The following is a 15,446-nucleotide window of genomic DNA, read 5'->3' as shown; positions in this document are numbered from 1 at the left end:
AATAGAATTATCGGTAAGTAAATTCTTATTATATGTGTATATATATATATATATATATATATGTGTGTATATATATATATATGTGTATATATATATATATATATATGTATGTATGTATATATATATATATATATATATATATGTATGTATGTATGTATGTATGTATGTATATATATATATATATATATATATATATATATATATATATATATATATATATATATATACAATGTAGAGATCAGCAGCACTCCATTCAATCATAGACAGATCAACAAAGCCGGTGCCTTCCCGGTAATATCTATGAAATGGATGTCCATAAATATATATAGTGGTCAGCGGCACTCACGGCTCCCGGTCAGGGAATGAAAGTAGACACAAGCGTTGTGTGGTCAACGTTTCAATGTTATTCAGGTGAACATTTTCCTCAGGACATAAAAAAGACATTAACAACACATACCTTTATACCTGTCTGAGGTCCTCCATGGCGCCCGTCGTCCGTCGCGCCTCAGTCCATCAGAGATGACGTCACGGATACGCGCCGGCCGCGGCGTTACGGAGAACCCCAGAACACCTGTGTTAACAATTAACAGCATAAGCTGTGTGAAAAATAACATACATGCAAGATAATAACCAAGACTAAAAGTGATTGTACTTAGCACATCATTATTATCACAAATTGATTAAATGTTAAAAAGTATACATAGAGGAGCTCCATTTAAATGCAATCCCAATAACTTTGTTTTTATGCATATATTTTCTCCTGTATAATTTATTCAATACTGCCTGATGCGGATCCTATACTCTGCAAAGTTGTAATATAGAAGTCTAAATGTAACAAGCTCATGTTGCATATTTAGCTGCTTATCGTTCATTGAATAAGAGAAGGCGACAAAGTATAGTTGACTAAAGACCTAGCAGAGATATACAAATTTTTGCTAAACGGAGGGACCCCTTTAGTATATGGGATCTGAAGGGAGAGAAATAAGAAGCGGATGAACTTATTCTACTTTAAAGGAAGCAGTGTAGACCAGAGTGTTCGTTACGCCCTCTTGGTGACAATGTGTCAAGCAAGAAAATCCATCTTGCTTCCGCTTTAAGTAATAGGAGTCCCCTGTCACCTCCTCGTTTAAGAGGGGGTACATGATCAATAATCTGGTGTTTAAGCACAGCAAGTGAATGCTTGGCATTCACAAAGTGCCGTGCAACGGGTTGGTCGCTTCTTCCAGTAGATAACGCTGCTCTAATGGTAGTGCGGTGCCCTGCCATGCGTTCCTTAAATGTGCATTCCGTCTTGCCTACATAATGCAGGCCGCACGGACAACTAAGTAAGTATATGACAAACTTAGTGGAACACGTGAGTCTGTGACGGATCTTGTAGCGCTTTCCAGTATAAGGATGGCTAAAGCTATTGCCCACTATCATATGATTGCATGTGGTGCAACCCAAACATTTAAAACACCCTGTTTTGTGAGGGTTTAAAAAGGATTTTACTGCTGGCAAAGAAGATGGAAACTGGACATTGGTTTTAACTAGGTGGTCGCGTAAATTACGTCCACGCTTGTAAGTCGGCATTAGATGAGTATTAGATAATGCACTCAGCTGTTTATCAGATTGAATTATGGGACAAAATTTTTTACTGGTACGGTTAATTTCATGACTCAGTATTGAATTTATTAACCCAGATGAATTTCTCCTGTACTGTTTTTTTTTTTCTTGGCCTGTTGCAGTAGTTTGGATCGGGGTATTTTCATAACCTTAGTTTTTATGGCTTTTAACTCAGAGAGGTGATAGCCCCTAGCTGCAAATTTTAATATCATGTCATCTAATGCTGGCTCAATTCTAGCATCATCACTCACAATTCTCCACACCCTAAGCATCTGTGAGTATGGGAGCCCCGTGCGTAATGGTGCCGGATGGTGACTGGATGGAAGTAAGATGTTATTACGATCTGTGGGTTTTACATAGATGTCAGTAATAATCTTGTCACAGATCCTAATCTGTACATCCAGATAATTGACACTTGTCGCATCAATGCAATATGTCAATTTTACCGGGGTGGAAGAATCATTATGCATGTCAAGTAAGGAAACTAGGGCATCCTTTGTGCCTGTCCATAAGACCAACAGGTCATCAATGAACCTTCGATACAGTAAAACATTGGAACGAACTGCGCTGCTGGAAAAAAAACAACTCATCCTCAATTTGGAACATGAAACTGTTCGCAAATGAAGGAGACACATTGATGCCCATAGAGCAACCCTGCAATTGGAGAAAATACTGGTTATTGAACATAAAAAATTTCCGTTGTAGAGTAAGTTGTAATAGCTCCATAAATATGTCAATATTAGGGCCCTTATAGTGTATACTTTCAGTGATCAGGGTCCTTACCGCCATCAACCCCTGATCATGAGGTATACACGTATACAGGTTACTGACATCAATAGTGGCCAATAAACAGTTAGAAGGGACAGATGTAATAGGACGTGCTGGTGGGTTGAGGCTATTTTTGTGGATTTTGGGCACAGAGTAAAGAATGGGTATGACTTGAAAAGGAGTGGTTAACGCATCACACTGCTCTTTGGATAATTGTCCCTCATTTAACGCTCTCGTCAGAATGAGATCCAATTCACGCTTAAATCTTGCAGTAGGATCTTGGGTTAATTTACGGTAAGTGTGGCTATCTTCTAAATGACTATTTAATTCAGCCACATATTCCGCAGTGTTCTGGATCACAAGGGCACCCCCCTTGTCGGCTGGTCGGAATACGACATCATCATTTTGCTAAGTTTAAGTAATGCATCCCACTCATCTTTTGTGAGATTGGAGTGACCTGAAGATTCTTGTTTAATACTGCACTGTATCTGATGGTCAATGGTTTTGCAGTATGTGCGTATCGCTTGATTTTGGGATGTTGAGTCAAATTTAGATTTTTTGCGCAATGAAGGGGGAAGGATGGTGTTATCCGTTACCATGGGTGGGCTGGAGATAAAAATACTCCTTTAGGCGTAATTGGCGTCCCAATTTGTATTGTTCCTCTTTCCATTCTAAAGGATCGATTTTATTAGTGGGAACGAAGTTAAGTCCTTTTGCTAAAAGTTTCTTTTCAATGGGGGAAAAAAATTTCAGAAAGGTTGAATATTACTTCCGTCGTGCATAAGGAGTCCGGCCTCTTCCTTTGCCTTTGGTTCTGCCCGCCCCTCCTCGTATAGCGCCGTCGGGATCTGCCAACTGCGCTCGGGTGCGTGCCCCTAAAGGGGGGGCGACCTGGGAAATTGGCCTTCACGTCGCCGCCCCTATAATCGCTCTAGAGTTACACAATTAGACACTGAAACCTCCACGGAGGGATCAGCGTCTGCAAGCGATAATGACCCGCAAGATTTAAGCATGAATTGGATCTCATTCTGACGAGAGCGTTAAATGAGGGACAATTATCCAAAGAGCAGTGTGATGCGTTAACCACTCCTTTTCCAGTCATACCCATCCTTTACTCTGTGCCCAAAATCCACAAAAATAGCCTCAACCCACCAGCACGTCCTATTATTTCTGCAATGGGTTCTCTTTACCAATGTGTTTCTATTTTTTTTGGATTTTTATTTACAGCCATGTATCCAAGCCAGAAATTCCTGCTTAAAGGACTCTACAGATCTATTGATCCAACTTGGGAATATTCCATCTGTCCCTTCTAACTGTTTATTGGCCACTATTGATGTCCGTAACCTGTATACGTGTATACCTCATGATCAGGGGTTGATGGCGGTGAGGACCCTGATCACTGAAAGTATACACTATAAGGGCCCTAATATTGACATATTTATGGAGCTATTACAACTTACTCTACAACGGAATTATTTTATGTTCAATAACCAGTATTTTCTCCAATTGCAGGGTTGCTCTATGGGCAGCAATGTGTCTCCTTCATTTGCGAACAGTTTCATGTTCCAAATTGAGGATGAGTTGTTTTTTTCCAGCAGCGCAGTTCGTTGCAATGTTTTACTGTATCTAAGGTTCATTGATCACCTGTTGGTCTTATGGACAGGCACAAAGGATGCCCTAGTTTCCTTACTTGACATGCATAATGATTCTTCCACCCCGGTAAAATTGACATATTGCATTGATGCGACAAGTGTCAATTATCTGGATGTACAGATTAGGATCTGTGACAACAAGATTTTCTCTGACGTCCTAGTGGATGCTGGGGACTCCGTAAGGACCATGGGGAATAGACGGCTCCGCAAGAGACTGGGCACATCTAAAGAAAGATTTAGGTCTATCTGGTGTGCACTGGCTCCTCCCCCCATGACCCTCCTCCAAGCCTCAGTTAGATTTCTGTGCCCGGCCGAGCTGGATGCACACTAGGGGCTCTCCTGAGCTCCTAGAAAGAAAGTATAGTTTAGGTTTTTTATTTTACAGTGAGACCTGCTGGCAACAGGCTCACTGCAGCGAGGGACTAAGGGGAGAAGAAGCGAACCTACCTAAGTGGTGGTAGCTTGGGCTTCTTAGGCTACTGGACACCATTAGCTCCAGAGGGATCGCACACAGGACCCGACCTCGTCGACCGTTCCCGGAGCCGCGCCGCCGTCCCCCTTACAGAGCCAGAAGCAAGAAGGTCCGGAAAATCGGCGGCTGAAGACTTCTGTCTTCTCCAAGGTAGCGCACAGCACTGCAGCTGTGCGCCATTGCTCCTCATGCACACCACACTCTTCGGTCACTGATGGGTGCAGGGCGCTGGGGGGGGGGGGGGGGCGCCCTGAGCAGCAATATTAACACCTTGGCTGGCAAAACTAACACCATATATAGCCCCAGAGGCTATATAGGTGTAAATTACCCCTGCCAGAATAACACAAAAAGCGGGAGAAAGCCCGCCGAAAAAGGGACGGAGCCATCTCCCTCAGCACACTGGCGCCATTTTCCCTCACAGCTCCGCTGGAAGGATCGCTCCCTGGCTCTCCCCTGCAGTCCTGCACTACAGAAAGGGTAAAAAAGAGAGGGGGGGCACAAATTTAGGCGCAGTATAATATATATATGCAGCTATAAGGGAAAACACTCTTTATAGGTGATATCCCTGTGGTATATAGCGCTCTGGTGTGTGCTGGCATACTCTCCCTCTGTCTCCCCAAAGGGCTTTGTGGGGTCCTGTCCTCTGTCAGAGCATTCCCTGTGTGTGTGCTGTGTGTCGGTACCGCTGTGTCGACATGTATGATGAGGAAAATGATGTGGAGGCAGAGCAAATGCCTGTAAATGTGTTGTCACCCCCTGAGGGGTCGACACCTGTGTGGATGGACTTATGGAAGGAATTACGTGACAGTGTCAGCTCCTTACATAAAAGGTTTGACGACATAGGACAGCCGGCTACTCAGCTTGTGACTGTTCCAGCGTCTCAAATGTCATCAGGGGCTTTAAAACGCCCGCTACCTCAGATGGCAGACACAGATGTCAACACGGATACCGACTCCAGTGTCGACGACGATGAGACTAGTGTACCCTCCAATAGGTCCACCCGTTACATGATTGAGGCAATGAAAAATGTATTACACATTTCTGATAGTACTCCAGGTACCACAAAAAAGGGTATTATGTTCGGTGAGAAAAAACTACCAGTAGTTTTTCCTGCATCTGAGGAATTAAATGAGGTGTGTGAGGAAGCCTGGACTTTCCCCGATAAGAAATTGATAATTTCTAAACGGTTATTGGCAGCGTACCCTTTCCCGCCAGAGGATAGGTCACGTTGGGAAACGTCCCCTAGGGTAGATAAAGCGCTTACACGTTTATCAAAACAGGTGGCACTACCGTCTCCGGATACGGCCGCCCTAAAGGATCCTGCTGATAGAAAGCAGGAGGCTACCCTAAAAGCTATATATACACACACGGGCATTATATTGCGACCAGCGATTGCATCAGCATGGATGTGCAGTGCTGCTGCTGCGTGGTCAGATTCCCTGTCGGATAATATTGATACCCTGGATAGGGACACTATTTTGCTGACAGTAGAGCATATAAAGGACGCTGTCTTATACATGCGTGATGCACAGAGGGATATTTGCCGGCTGGCATCAAAAATAAGCGCAATGTCCATTGCCGCCAGAAGGGGGTTATGGACTCGGCAGTGGTCAGGTGATGCCGATTCAAAAAGGCACATGGAAGTTTTGCCTTATAAGGGGGTGGAACTGTTTGGGGATGGTCTTTCAGACCTCGTTTCCACAGCTACGGCTGGGAAATCGACATTTTTGCCACAGGCTACCCCACAGCAAAAGAAGGCACCGTATTATCAAGTACAGTCCTTTCGGCCCCATAAACACAAGAGGGCTCGAGGCGCATCCACTCTGCCGAGAGGCAAAGGTAGAGGGAAAAAGCTGCAGCATACAGCCAGTTCCCAAGAGCAAAAGTCCTCCCCCGCGTCCGGTAAGTCTGGGGCTTCACAGGCGGATCCGGGTACGGTGGGGGCCCGTCTCAGAAATTTCAGCACACAGTGGGCTCTCTCACAGGTGGATCCCTGGGCCCTTCAAGTAGTATCTCAGGGGTACAGGCTGGAATTCGAGACGTCCCCCCCCCCTGCCGTTTTCTAAAATCTGCCTTACCAGCAACTCCCTCTGCCAGGGAGGCAGTGTTGGTGGCTATCCAAAAACTGTATTCACAGCAAGTGATTGTCAAGGTACCCCTCCTTCAGCAAGGGAAGGGTTACTATTCCACAATGTTTGTGGTACTGAAACCGGACGGTTCGGTGAGACCCATCTTAAATTTAAAATCCTTGAACACTTATATCAAAAGGTTCAAGTTCAAGATGGAATCGCTCAGGGCGGTTATTGCGAGCCTGGACGAGGGGGATTACATGGTCTCCCTGGACATCAAGGATGCGTACCTGCATGTCCCCATTTACCCTCCTCACCAGGAGTACCTCAGATTTGTGGTACAGGACTGTCACTATCAGTTCCAGACGCTGCCGTTTGGGTTATCCACGGCACCGAGGGTCTTTACCAAGGTAATGGCCAAAATGATGATACTCCTTCGCAAGAAGGGAGTTTTAATTACCCCGTACTTGGACGATCTCCTGATAAAGGCGAGGTCCAAGGAACAGTTGGTAGTGGGGGTAGCACTTTCTCGGGAAGTGCTACAACAGCACGGCTGGATTCTCAATATTCCAAAGTCACAGCTGGTCCCGACGACACGTCTTCTGTTCCTGGGAATGATTCTGTACACAGACCAGAAAAAAGTGTTTCTTCCAGTGGAAAAAGCCGAGGAGTTGTCATCTCTAGTCAGAGACCTCCTAAAACCGGGACAGGTGTCGGTACATCAATGCACACGAGTCCTGGGAAAAATGGTAGCTTCGTACGAAGCGATTCCATTCGGAAGGTTCCACGCAAGGACTTTCCAGTGGGACCTGTTGGACAAATGGTCCGGGTCCCATCTCCAGATGCAACAGCGGATAACCCTGTCTGCAAGGACCAGGGTGTCGCTGCTGTGGTGGCTGCAGAGGGCTCATCTACTAGAGGGCAGCAGATTCGGAATACAGGACTGGGTCCTGGTGACCACGGATGCCAGCCTTCGGGGCTGGGGCGCAGTCACACAGGGAAGAAATTTCCAAGGACTGTGGTCAAATCGGGAGATTTCGCTTCACATAAATATTCTAGAGCTAAGGGCCATTTACAATGCCCTAAGCCAAGCAAGGCCCCTGCTTCAGAACCAGCCGGTACTGATCCAATCAGACAACACCACGGCGGTCGCCCATGTAAACAGACAGGGCGGCACAAGAAGCAGGAGGGCAATGGCAGAAGCCACAAGGATTTTCCGATGGGCGGAAAATCATGTGTTAGCACTGACAGCAGTGTTCATTCCGGGAGTGGACAACTGGGAAGCAGACTTCCTCAGCAGGCACGACCTCCACCCGGGAGAATGGGGACTTCATCCAGAAGTCTTCCAAATGCTGGTAAACCGGTGGGAAAGACCACAGGTGGACATGATGGCGTCCCGCCTCAACAAAAAGCTAAAAAGATATTGCGCCAGGTCAAGGGACCCTCAGGCGATCGCTGTGGACGCTCTAGTAACACCGTGGGTGTACCAGTCGGTTTATGTGTTTCCTCCTCTGCCTCTCATTTCCAAGGTACTGAGAAAAGGGCATTCCGGAGGAAGTCATCCCTACCCTGATCAAAGCCAGGAAGGATGTCACTGCAAAACTTTATCACCGCATTTGGCGGAAATATGTTGCTTGGTGTGAGGCCAGGAAGGCCCCAACGGAGGAATTTCAACTGGGTCGATTCCTGCATTTCCTGCAAGCAGGGGTGACGTTGGGCCTCAAATTGGGGTCCACTAAGGTCCAGATTTCGGCCCTGTCGATTTTCTTCCAGAAAGAACTGGCTTCACTGCCTGAAGTTCAGACTTTTGTCAAAGGAGTTCTGCGTATTCAGCCTCCTTTTGTGCCCCCAGTGGCACCTTGGGATCTCAATGTGGTTTTGGAGTTCCTGAAATCACATTGGTTTGAACCACTTAAGACTGTGGATTTGAAATATCTCACGTGGAAAGTGGTCATGCTGTTGGCTCTGGCTTCGGCCAGGCGTGTGTCAGAATTGGCGGCTTTGTCCTATAAAAGCCCTTATCTGATTTTCCATATGGATAGGGCAGAGTTGAGGACTCGTCCTCAGTTTCTCCCGAAGGTGGTATCAGCGTTTTCACTTGAACCAGCCTATTGTGGTGCCTGCGACTACTAGGAACTTGGAGGATTCCAAGTTACTGGACGTAGTCGGGGCCCTGAAAAATTATGTTTCCAGGACGACTGGAGTCAGGAAAACTGACTCGCTGTTTATCCTGTATGCACCCAACAAACTGGGTGCTCCTGCTTCTAAGCAGACTATCGCTCGCTGGATTTGTAACACTATTCAGCTGGCGCATTCTGCGGTGGGACTACCGCAGCCTAAATCTGTAAAAACCCATTCCACAAGGAAGGTGGGCTCATCTTGGGCGGCTGCCCGAGGGGTCTCGGCTTTACAACTTTGCCGAGCTGCTACTTGGTCAGGGGCAAACACGTTTGCAAAATTCTACAAATTTAATACCCTGGTTGAGGAGGACCTGGAGTTCTCTCATTCGGTGTTGCAGAGTCGTCCGCACTCTCCCGCCCGTTTGGGAGCTTTGGTATAATCCCCATGGTCCTTACGGAGTCCCCAGCATCCACTAGGACGTCAGAAAATAAGAATTTACTCACCGGTATTTCTATTTCTCGTAGTCCGTAGTGGATGCTGGGCGCCCATCCCAAGTGCGGATTGTCTGCAATACTTGTAAATAGTTATTGTTACACAAATCGGGTTGTTATTGCGAGCCATCTGTTCAGAGGCTCCGTTGTTATCATACTGTTAACCGGGGTTCCTATCACGAGTTATACAGTGTGGCTGGTATGAGTCTTACCCGGGTTTCATAATCCTTCCTTATTGTGTCAGCTCTTCCGGGCACAGTGTCCTAACTGAGGCTTGGAGGAGGGTCATGGGGGGAGGAGCCAGTGCACACCAGATAGACCTAAATCTTTCTTTAGATGTGCCCAGTCTCCTGCGGAGCCATCTATTCCCCATGGTCCTTACGGAGTCCCCAGCATCCACTACGGACTACGAGAAATAGAATTACCGGTGAGTAAATTCTTATTATTACTGACATCTATGTAAAACCCACAGATCGTAATAACATCTTACTTCCATCCAGTCACCATCCGGCACCATTACGCAGGGGGCTCCCGTACTCACAGATGCTTAGGGTGCCGAGAATTGTGAGTGATGATGCTAGAATTGAGCCAGCATTAGATGACATGATATTAAAATTTGCAGCTAGGGGCTATCACCTCTCTGAGTTAAAAGCCATAAAAACTAAGGTTATGAAAATACCCCGATCCAAACTACTGCAACAGGCCAAGAAAAAAAAACAGTACAGGAGAAATTCATCTGGGTTAATAAATTCAATACTTTGAGTCATGAAATTAACCGTACCAGTAATAAATTTTGGCCCATAATTCAATCTGATAAACAGCTGAGTGCATTATCTAATACTCCTCTAATGCTGGCTTACAAGCGTGGACGTAATTTACGCGACCACCTAGTTAAAACCAATGTCCAGTTTCCATCTTCTTTGCCAGCAGTAAAATCCTTTTTAAACCCTCACAAAACAGGGTGTTTTAAATGTTTGGGTTGCACCACATGCAATCATATGATAGTGGGCAATAGCTTTAGCCATCCTTATACTGGAAAGCGCTACAAGATCCGTCGCAGACTCACGTGTTCCACTAAGTTTGTCATATACTTACTTAGTTGTCCGTGCGGCCTGCATTATGTAGGCAAGACGGAATGCACATTTAAGGAACGCATGGCAGGGCACCGCACTACCATTAAAACAGCGTTATCTACTGGAAGAAGCAACCAACCGGTCGCACGGCACTTTGTGAATGCCAAGCATTCACTTGCTGTGCTTAAACACCAGATTATTGATCATGTCCCCCCTCTTAAACGAGGAGGTGACAGGGGACTCCTATTACTTAAAGCGGAAGCAAGATGGATTTTCTTGCTTGACACATTGTCACCAAGAGGGCGTAACGAACACTCTGGTCTACACTGCTTCCTTTAAAGTAGAATAAGTTCATCCGCTTCTTATTTCTCTCCCTTCAGATCCCATATACTAAAGGGGTCCCTCCGTTTAGCAATAATTTGTATATCTCTGCTAGGTCTTTAGTCAACTATACTTTGTCGCCTTCTCTTATTCAATGAACGATAAGCCTTTGTTTAGCAGCAGCTAAATATGCAACATGAGCTTGTTACATTTAGACTTCTATATTACAACTTTGCAGAGTATAGGATCCGCATCAGGCAGTATTGAATAAATTATATAGGAGAAAATATATGCATAAAAACAAAGTTATTGGGATTGCATTTAAATGGAGCTCCTCTATGTATACTTTTTAACATTTAATCAATTTGTGATAATAATGATGTGCTAAGTACAATCACTTTTAGTCTTGGTTATTATCTTGCATGTATGTTGTTATTTTTCACACAGCTTAAGCTGTTAATTGTTAACACAGGTGTTCTGGGGTTCTCCGTGATGCCGCAGCCGGCGCGTATCCGTGACATCATCTCTGATGGACTGAGGCGCGACGGCGCGTATCCGTGACATCATCTCTGATGGACTGAGGCGCGACGGACGACGGGCGCCATGGAGGACCTCAGACAGGTATAAAGGTATGTGGTGTTAATGTCTTTTTTATGTCCTGAGGAAAATGTTCACCTGAATAACATTGAAACGTTGACCACACAACGCTTGTCTTCTTTCATTCCCTGACCGGGAGCCGTGAGTGCGGCTGATAGATAGATAGATAGATATATACACATATATATATATATATATATATACACACACACACACACACACACACACACACACACACACACACACACACACACACACACACACCTCAAAAAAAATAAAGGGTACACTTAAACAACACATTGTAACTCCAAGTCAATCACACTTCTGTGAAATCAAACTGTCCACTTAGGAAGCAACACTGATTGACAATCAATTTCACATGCTGTTGTGCAAATGGAATAGACAACAGGTGGAAATTATAGGCAATTAGCAAGACACCCCCAATAAAGGAGTTGTTCTGCAGGTGGTGACCACAGACCACTTCTCAGCTCCTATGCTTTCTGGCTGATGTTTTGGTCACTTTTGATAGCTGGCTGTGCTTTCACTCTAGTGGTAGCATGAGATGGAGTCTACAACCCACACAAGTGGCTCAGGGAGTGCAGCTCATCCAGGATGGCACATCAATGCGAGCTGTGGCAAGAAGGTTTGCTGTGTCTGTCAGCATAGTGTCCAGAGCATGGAGGCGCTACCAGGAGACAGGCCAGTACATCAGGAGACGTGGAGGAGGCCGTAGGAGGGCAACAACCCAGCAGCAGGACCGCTACCTCCGCCTTTGTGCAAGGAGGAGCACTGCCAGAGCCCTGTAAAATGACCTCCAGCAAGCCACAAATCTGCATGTGTCAACTCAAACGATTAGAAACAGTCTCCATGAGGGTGGTATGAGGGCCCGACGTCCACAGGTAAGGGTTGTGCTTACAGCCCAACACCGTGCAGGACGTTTGGCATTTGCCAGAGAACACCAAGATTGGCAAATTCGCCACTGGCGCCCTGTGCTCTTCACAGATGAAAGCAGGTTCTCACTGAGCACATGTGACAGACGTGACAGAGTCTGGAGACGCCAAGGAGAACGTTCTGCTGCCTGCAACATCCTCCAGCATGACCGATTTGGCAGTGGGTCAGTAATGGTGTGGGGTGGTATTTCTTTGGGGGGCCGCACAGCCCTCCATGTGCTCGCCAGAGGTAGCCTGACTGCCATTAGGTACCGAGATGAGATCCTCAGACCCCTTGTGAGACCATATGCTGGTGCGGTTGGCCCTGGGTTCCTCTGAATGCAAGACAATGCTAGACCTCATGTGGCTGGAGTGTGTCAGCAGTACCTGCAAGACGAAGGCATTGATGCTATGGACTGGCCCGCCCGTTCCCCAGACCTGAATCCAATTGAGCACATCTGGGACATCATGTCTCGCTCCATCCACCAATGCCACGTTGCACCACAGACTGTCCAGGAGTTGGTGGATGCTTTAGTCCAGGTCTGGGAGGAGATCCCTCAGGAGACCATCCGCCACCTCATCAGGAGCATGCCCAGGCGTTGTAGGGAGGTCATACAGGCACGTGGAGGCCACACACACTACTGAGCCTCATTTTGACTTGTTTTAAGGACATTACATCAAAGTTGGATCAGCCTGTTGTGTGTTTTTCCACTTAATTTTGAGTGTGACTCCAAATCCAGACCTCCATGGGTTAATAAATTTGATTTCCATTGATAATTTTTGTGTGATTTTGTTATCAGCACATTCAACTATGTAAAGAACAAAGTATTTAATAAGAATATTTCATTCATTCAGATCTAGGATGTGTTTAAGTGTTCCCTTTATTTGTTTGAGCAGTGTATATAAAATCCCAGTGCTCCTCTGGAAAGACCTCTGGTATATTGAATACATGATTGGCCTGTTGAGGTGGATCCACCCTTAACTCCACCGTACACTGAATTTATAGTTTTATATGTATCGGCACACTGGGATACCTTTGTGCATCCATAGTGCTGCATAGTGCACAAACTGAGGAGTATGTTTTCTCATACACATATATAACATGTTTCATATCCTGATGAAAAGTCTGTAGAAGACTTGAAACGTCGATAAATGGAATAATACACTGATTGCACCTTTTGAAAAGTTTGTGGAATGCCGCCTTGTTTCTGCCACTAACAGGGATTACAGTTTGGATAAGGGCCGGGGTGCCATCCCAAGCAATGGCGGTGTTTCGTGAGTGCCCTCAAACGTGTGTGTATATTGTGTATATTATGTATAATATATATGTGTGTGTGTGTGTGTGTGTGTGTGTGTGTGTGTATGTATAATATATATATATATATATAACGGGTGACAATTCATTTACAGCCTGTTTTTCTCGGCCGTTAAATTGGCTGTTTTCAGGCGTTAACACAAAAGATCTGGGATAAGTACCTGGACCTATGTGTTAACGGGTGCAACGAACCCGAAAACAGGCAACTTTACGTGTATATCTTTTCAGATCTACTCAGACCTGGAAAAAAAATATGCGTTAAGGCTGCACCTCGGGACAAATTGGAAACCCCCGGGGGATTAAAGCCCACAGTAAATTACAGCTAATTGAATTCCCCCCTGTGTTTTGTAATTGTTGAGAAGAACTTAATTTGCAGACTAACGTTTATGCTATGTGTAGAATTAGCTTGCCTCTTCTTGCTTCTGTGAGAGATACCTAGTGGTGGGGAATCATCATGAACCAATTGTAATGTCCTTATAATGCATTTACATGTATATATTATGCAGACTTCTAAAGATTTTCTCTTTGTCAGGGTCCCCTTTTCCACGGGTGAGTGGTACATCGTGCATGAGATTTACAATGGTGACAATGCACAGGACCAGTTTGAGTATGAACTGGAGCAAGCACTTGAAGCTCAGTACAAATATATAGTAATTGAACCAACCCGTATTGGAGACGAAACTGCACGCTGGATTACCGTGGGAAACTGCCTGCACAAGACAGCAGTACTTTCCGGTACAATCTGCCTTCTCACCCCTTTAATTTTGCCTTCAGAGTATTCACCCTACTTGTCTCTGCCAGCTGGTATAATTAGCTTGGCTTGCTCTACTCTTTATGGAATCTCCTGGCAGTTTGATCCCTGCTGTAAATACCAGGTGGAGTACGACGCCTATAAATTATCAAGACTGCCACTACACACTCTTACCTCCTCCACGCCAGTGGTGCTTGTAAGAAAGGACGACGTCCATAGAAAGAGACTACATAACACAATAGCTCTTGCTGCGCTGGCATACTGTGTTAAGAAGCTGTACGAGATTTACCTTGTATGATTTCCACAGAATGCAACAGTAACACATTTTTTGTGAAGTTTGATAGATATTAAAGAATTTCTTCAAAGGAAAAAATATTTTCGTGCAACTGCACTGATTATTTCAGCGCTACAGTATATACTAGGATGATGAGGACCTGCTGTCAAGTCGGTATACCCAAGTTATAACACAACATGGAATATCTTTACAAGGGGGATTTGAGGGAGTTGTTTTTTTGCTTTATTTTTTAACATAGACACTTAAGTATTTGTTGTACCATACTTAACCAGCCAGAAGGTCATGTGACTATTAAAATAAACAATTGGCTTTACTTGCTTCCCTACTGTGGACTTAGAAAATTAAAATGGAAAATAATCATGAAAAAAAGTCTTGTCATGTTGTCTAACTTTTAGAATAAAAGTGCCTTTTCCTATCCTGCAACCACTTCATATAGGGTGTATTTAGAACTGGCAGGGATTTCACACTTTACGTTTCAAAAAAGATTTAAAAGAGACATTTTTTCAAAATCAAGAAAAGGATGAAGTTTATACCTGGAGTTTGTGTACAAATAAATGTTTCTCTGACGTCCTAAGTGGATGCTGGGACTCCGTAAGGACCATGGGGAATAGCGGCTCCGCAGGAGACTGGGCACAACTAAAGAAAGCTTTAGGACTACCTGGTGTGCACTGGCTCCTCCCACTATGACCCTCCTCCAGACCTCAGTTAGATTCTTGTGCCCGGCTGAGCTGGATGCACACTAGGGGCTCTCCTGAGCTCCTAGAAAGAAAGTATATTTAGGTTTTTTATTTTACAGTGAGATCTGCTGGCAACAGACTCACTGCAGCGAGGGACTAAGGGGAGAAGAAGCGAACCTACCTAACAGGTGGTAGTTTGGGCTTCTTAGGCTACTGGACACCATTAGCTCCAGAGGGATCGACCGCAGGACCCGACCTTGGTGTTCGTTCCCGGAGCCGCGCCGCCGGCCCCCTTACAGAGCCAGAAGCA

General features: G+C 45.3%; 1 protein-coding gene across 5 annotated transcripts in view; it reads left to right on the top strand.

The window, feature by feature from the left end:
- Positions 1-14,828, top strand: part of TMEM11 (transmembrane protein 11) — a 90,482-nt gene extending 75,654 nt beyond the window's left edge. For 3 of the 5 annotated variants that reach the window (XM_063934187.1, XM_063934186.1, XM_063934185.1), the window contains exon 2: positions 13,946-14,828. In XM_063934187.1, coding sequence (XP_063790257.1) covers positions 13,946-14,462 — 517 coding nt within the window. In that variant the 3' untranslated portion in view covers positions 14,463-14,828. Of the gene's footprint in view, positions 1-11,044; positions 11,202-13,945 lie in introns of all 5 variants that reach the window. The other 2 variants (XR_010182044.1, XR_010182045.1) reach the window with 2 other exon arrangements.
- The last annotated feature ends 618 nt before the right edge of the window (positions 14,829-15,446 follow it).

Source organism: Pseudophryne corroboree, chromosome 7 (genome assembly GCF_028390025.1).
Source record: "Pseudophryne corroboree isolate aPseCor3 chromosome 7, aPseCor3.hap2, whole genome shotgun sequence".
Taxonomy (NCBI): Eukaryota; Metazoa; Chordata; class Amphibia; order Anura; family Myobatrachidae; genus Pseudophryne; species Pseudophryne corroboree.
The sequence above is the reverse complement of the archived record's forward strand: the minus strand, read 5'-3'. Positions and strand labels throughout refer to the sequence as shown.